The sequence below is a fragment of the Neophocaena asiaeorientalis genome, unplaced genomic scaffold (genome assembly GCF_003031525.2).
Source record: "Neophocaena asiaeorientalis asiaeorientalis breed wild unplaced genomic scaffold, Neophocaena_asiaeorientalis_V1.1 scaffold7, whole genome shotgun sequence".
In the NCBI taxonomy this organism is placed as follows: domain Eukaryota; kingdom Metazoa; phylum Chordata; class Mammalia; order Artiodactyla; family Phocoenidae; genus Neophocaena; species Neophocaena asiaeorientalis.
In genome coordinates this window covers 22,153,651-22,159,753 of record NW_020185337.1, presented here as the reverse complement: position 1 = coordinate 22,159,753, position 6,103 = coordinate 22,153,651, and the positions used below count along the sequence as shown (strand labels likewise).

The following is a 6,103-nucleotide window of genomic DNA, read 5'->3' as shown; positions in this document are numbered from 1 at the left end:
TGCAGAGGGAGGAAGACTCTCAAACTCGTTCTACAAGGCCACCATCACCCTGATACCAAAACCAGACAAAGATATCACAAAAAAAAGAAAATTACAGGCCAATATCACTGATGAACATAGATGCAAACTTCCTCAACAAGATACTAGCAAACAGATTCCAACACCACATTAAAAGGATCATACATCATGATCAAGTGGGATTTATCCCAGGGATGCAAGGATTCTTCAATATATAGAAATCAATCATTTTGATACACCACATAAACAAAGAATAAAAACCATATGATCATCTCAATAGATGCAGAAAAAGCTTTTGACAAAAATCAACAAACATTTATGATAAAATCTCTCCAGAAAGTGGGCATAGAGGGAACCTACCTCAACATAATAAAAGCCATAAGTGACAAACCCACAGCAAACATCATTCTCAACGATGAAAAACTGAAAGTATTTCCTCTAAGATAAGGAACAAGTCAAGGATTTCCACTCTTGCCACTATTATTCAACATACTTTTGGAAGTCTTAGCCACAGCAATCAGAGAAGAAAAAGAAATAAAAGGAATACAAATTGGAAAAGAAGAAGTAAAACTGTCACTATTTGCCAATGACATGATACTATACATAGAAGATCCTAAAGATGTCACCAGAAAGCTATTAGAACTAATCAATGAATTTGGTAAGGTTGCAGGAATACAAAATTAATGCACAGAAATCTCTTGCATTCCTATACACTAACAGTGAAAGATCAAAAAGAAATTAAGGAAACACTCCCATTTACCACTGCAACAAAAAGAATAAAATACCTGGGAATAAACCTACTTAAGGAAGCAAAAGACCTGTACTCAGAAAACTATAAAACACTGATGACACAAATCAAAGATGACAGTAACAGATGGAGATAGATACCATGCTTCTGGATGGAAGAATCAATATTGTGAAAACGACTATACTACCCAAAGCAATCTACAGGGTCAGTGCAATCCCTATCAAATTACCAGTGGCATTTTTCACAGAATTAGAACAAAACATTTTACAATCTGTGTGGAAACACAAAAGACCCCGAATAGGCAAAACAGTGTTGAGAAAGAAAAACGGAGCTGGAGGAATCAGGCTCCCCAGCTTCAGGCTATACTACAAAGCTACAGTAATCAAGACAATATGGTACTGGCACAAAAACAGAAATATAGATCAATGGTACAGGATAGAAAGCCCAGAGATAAACCCACACACCTATGGTCACCTAATCTATGACAAAGAAGGCAAGAATATACAACGGAGAAAAGACAGCCTCTTTAATAAATGGTGCTGTAAGTCAGTAAGTCAGAAAGAGAAAAACAAATATTGTGTTTTAATGCATATATGTGGAATCTTGAAAAATAGTACAGATGAACCTATTTGCAGGGCAGGAATCGAAACACAGAGGTAGAGAACAGACATGTGGACACATAGGGGGAAGGGGAGAGTGGGATGAATTAGGAGATTAGGTTTGACATAAATACACTTCCATGTGTAAACTAGATAGCTAGTGGGAACCTGCTGTATAGCACAGGGAGCTCAGCTCGGTGCTCTGTGATGACCTGGTTGGGTGGGATGTGGGGGCTGGGAGGGAGGTCCAAGAGGGAGGGGATATATGTATACATATAGCTGATTCACTTCACTGTACAGCAGAAAGTAACACAGCATTGTAAAGCAATTATACTCCAATTTAAAAAAAGTAAAAATAATATCATTGTGGTATTAATATTACATTATTAATTTCCTTGAGGTGAAAAAACTTATTATGGGATGTTATATTAGTATCACTTCTACATTTAACTTTATGCCGTGTTATCTTCCTTAAAAAATATGAATTTATTTAATCTTTTTAATGCTGAAATGTACTTTCAATTTTTAAATTAAAAAATAAACAGGTAAATTTTGTTTTTAAAAACACCAGTAGCCAGCTGCTTAGTGGTTTAATTCATGGTAATCTGCACCTCTCAGAGGACTGAAAATTAGTCATGAAATGATTTTGCCAATTGTGTTCCAATTGTGTTCACATAGTCAACAGTACCATGTGATAAACATTTATTGAGTGCCTACTCTATACATGTAGGTCATGGAATAGTGTTGCTACACTTGAGAAGCTCAAATCTGAAGATTATATGAACTGGATATATTTAGGATATTAGCTTTTTGTTTGAATTTCTCATTTCCCCATAAATATTTATTTTTCTTTGAGTTTTTCATTTTCCCACATATATTTATTTAACACTTTCCATGGTGAAGTTACTGTGCCATGTTTTATGGTAGATACCACAGTGAGTAAAACACAGTTTCGTTTTTCCATTGCTTATACATAAATAAGGTATACTGGTTTTTATTATAATTGCAGTGCAAAGCAAATTGTGTCATGTAGCATCAGACAGCTATAAACAGAAATACATGGGGGTTCCAAAAGGAGATCACATCCAGTTGAACAGATGAAGGAACACTTTAGGGCAGGTGACTTTTAAGTTTGACCTTGATTGATGTAAGAGAGGAAGGAATGTTTAAGGTAAGGTTATATGACTACAACATGTATCAGGTACCTTGACTGGAGAACAATATTAATACCTATTGTAATCTTGAAGTTCTTATCCACATTTGTCTTTTCTGTCCCTTACATTATTTATACATAAATTAAAAAAAAAAAAGTTCTGCTATTTTAACACGAGTCGACACACCATAGAAGTGATGATAGATTTACACTTACTGTAATTGTTATTGGTTGACATTTACACTGTACTTGTTGCCAGTTAAAGACTTCCCTAAACTTTTTAGTAAATGAATAAGGTAATGGGAACAAATGGTATAATGTTTCCTTCTCAATGGATTAATTTATAGCAGTCATGGAATTGTTTTTCGAGTTGCTAACTAATGTCTTTTTATTCCAAGCAGGAGAATAATATGGCTTCAGAGCTCAAGGATTATTATAACAAGACGCTTGCTGCAGAGAACAATACTGCCGCCACTCGGAATTCTGATTTCCCAGTCTGGGATGACTATAAAAGCAGTGTTGATGACTTGCAGTATTTTCTGATTGGACTCTATACCTTTGTAAGTCTTCTTGGTTTTATGGGGAATCTACTTATTTTAATGGCTCTCATGAGGAAGCGAAATCAGAAGACGACGGTCAACTTCCTCATTGGGAATCTGGCCTTCTCCGATATCTTGGTCGTGCTGTTTTGCTCGCCTTTCACACTGACCTCTGTCTTGCTGGATCAGTGGATGTTTGGCAGGGTCATGTGTCATATTATGCCTTTCCTTCAATGTGTGACAGTGCTGGTTTCCACTTTAATTTTAATATCAATAGCCATCGTCAGGTATCATATGATAAAGCATCCTGTATCTAATCATTTAACAGCAAACCATGGCTATTTCCTGATCGCTACTGTCTGGACACTAGGCTTTGCAATGTGTTCTCCCCTCCCAGTGTTTCACAGCCTTGTGGAACTTCAGGAGACATTTGGTTCAGCGTTGCTCAGCAGCAGGTATTTATGTGTCGAGTCGTGGCCATCCGATGCATACCGAATTGCTTTCACTATCTCTTTATTGCTTGTTCAGTATATTCTGCCCTTAGTTTGTCTAACTGTAAGTCATACCAGTGTCTGCAGGAGTATAAGCTGCGGATTGTCCAACCAAGAAAACCAACTAGAAGAAAATGAGATGATCAACTTAACTCTCCATCCTTCCAAAAAGAGTGGGCCTCAGGTGAGGGTCTCCAGCAGCCGGAAATGGAGTTATTCATTCATCAGAAAGTACAGAAGGAGGTACAGCAAGAAGACGGCATGCGTGCTGCCTGCTCCGGTGAGACCTCCTCCAGAGAACCGCTCAAGAAGGCTTCCAGAACACTTGGGCTCTGGGAAAAGTCAGCCCCCTTCATCCCGTAAGTTTATACCAGGGGTCCCCACTTGCTTTGAGGTGAAACCGGAAGAAAACTCAGATGTTCATGAGATGAGAGTAAACTGTTCTACCATGAGATTAAAAAAAAGATCTCGAAGTGTCTTCTACAGACTGACCATCTTGATACTAGTGTTTGCAGTGAGCTGGATGCCTCTGCACCTTTTCCATGTGGTGACCGATTTTAACGATAGCCTGATTTCAAACAGGCATTTCAAGTTGGTGTATTGCATCTGTCACTTGCTAGGCATGATGTCCTGCTGTCTTAATCCAATTCTATATGGATTTCTTAATAATGGGATCAAAGCCGACTTAAGGTCCCTTATACGCTGTCTTCATATGTCATAATTCTCAATGTTTTCCAAGGAAAGTACAAGTATGGGGATCATCTAAAATATATTCACAGTGACTGTATATGTATAATCAACAAATTTTGTTAACTTACAGAATTTATGTGTAAGAAGCCTGGATTTGGATATCAGTTCCTAATATATGGAAGATAATTTTAACATGTTATAATATGATAAATTCATTTAGTTGTATAAAGTCATTGTCAATCCAATCTGTAATTTCATTTTAAAGAGTAGTTATATTACCTTCCATTTCAGCTTGTCCTGTAAACCAATGAACTGTAAGTTCTTGTTTAAAATAAAAGTTATATTTAACCATCTCAGTATTTTTTGTTCAAAATTATAAGCAAAAACATTTCTCCTAAGACATTTAATTTCAGGTATGAGGAACACCTAATAATCTTCATTTTTACTTCACAGATTTCTTCATAGTTAGTTTCTGACAATACAGAAAACTTTAATATGACCAGCAAGCCATAACTAAGTGACAGATATATGCCTAGGTCATAAATTAAATGTCAACATTGGGTACAGTTTTAGAACCTCTAAAGGAAAATTTTTATATCCTATTATTGATGATTGGTCAAATTGTCAATTTATTCCCCACTATCCTAGTAATACACAGTTAATTTATCAAATAAAAATAGATTTTAAATCTTTTCTAGACTTATACCATGACATTAAGCTATCAAACAAAGATTGTTTCATATACATCTTTTATATTCTAAAATTTGAAATATAAGTGGTATCTATATTTCCAAGTATTAAATAATTGTAAAGAATACTTGAAGTGTCTACAGGGGGAAAAAAAGTTTAGTTAATTTTTTTGGCCAAGATGTAGAATGATTAATATACTTTATGCCATTTCAGTACTGAGGTCTCGTATGCTATCTTACTAGATTGAGGTCAGTCTTTTCCACTGGAGCTTTTTGTTTGTTTTAGCCAGTTTTTTTTATAGAACTAGGTCCCTGAAAATAATGAATGTTTCCACATGAGGCTCAGATGTGCAAAATTATGATGCTGTCTTCAGTTCCTTCCTCTGATTTAACCGTCTCCTGTATGGATTCCTGTTCATAAGGGAAAACAACTGAGCAAAACAAGAAACCGTTCAAGTTTTCAAATAGTAGGTAACTCTGGTCGTTGTTTAGTCAATTGAAAGTCCAGACTCTCTACAGGGGCTTTTTTTCGGTCCTCTCCTGCTTCCCTAGGCAAGGCCTACACATAGGGGAAGCAGAAGATGGCGCTGGTCCCCAAGTGTCCTCTGCTGACTCCTGCCCAGCTCCAGGTGAGAGGTAACTGTCTTGCCTGGTCTCTCTGTTCCATCAGCTTCTCCGTGCGTTGTAGAATGTATGGTCTGTTCTCAGCAGGGTCCAGGCCTGAGGGTCCAGCCCCGGCATTCTCCACCCCTGCTGATGTAAACTCACTGGCTGTGAGGTCCCTCTGAATCTCCACCACGTTTTCCAGTTTGTCCTGAGCCTGGGCTGTCTGCTCTGTGGGGTCTTGTCCCTGCCAAGGCCGGGGACACTTCAGGAACTTTATCACCAAGAACTCTTCAGAAAGGTATTGTCGACTATAAAGATATTCACAACCTGAGAGTTGAGAGTTCTGTTTTATTCGACGGGAAGTTTTAGGACTTCAAGCCCGGGAGGCAGCCTCTCAAGTAACCCTGAGAGAATCGCTATCAGGAGGCGGTGGGCAAAGAGCGAGGATATAGAGAAGGTTTGCAGCAAAGGGCCAAGGGAGCATAAAAATATTCTTGTTAATTAAAGAAAACCAGAAATCTCAAGGAATTTAGCACTTTTCTATATATGGGAACGTGCAAGAGTCTGTGC

General features: G+C 37.5%; 1 protein-coding gene across 1 annotated transcript; it reads left to right on the top strand.

The window, feature by feature from the left end:
- The first annotated feature begins 2,898 nt into the window (after nt 1-2,898).
- NPY5R (neuropeptide Y receptor Y5) lies at nt 2,899-4,587 on the top strand. The gene has a single exon (XM_024736161.1). The coding sequence runs from the start codon at nt 2,899-2,901 to the stop codon at nt 4,267-4,269; it is 1,371 nt and encodes a 456-aa protein (XP_024591929.1). The 3' UTR covers nt 4,270-4,587.
- The last annotated feature ends 1,516 nt before the right edge of the window (nt 4,588-6,103 follow it).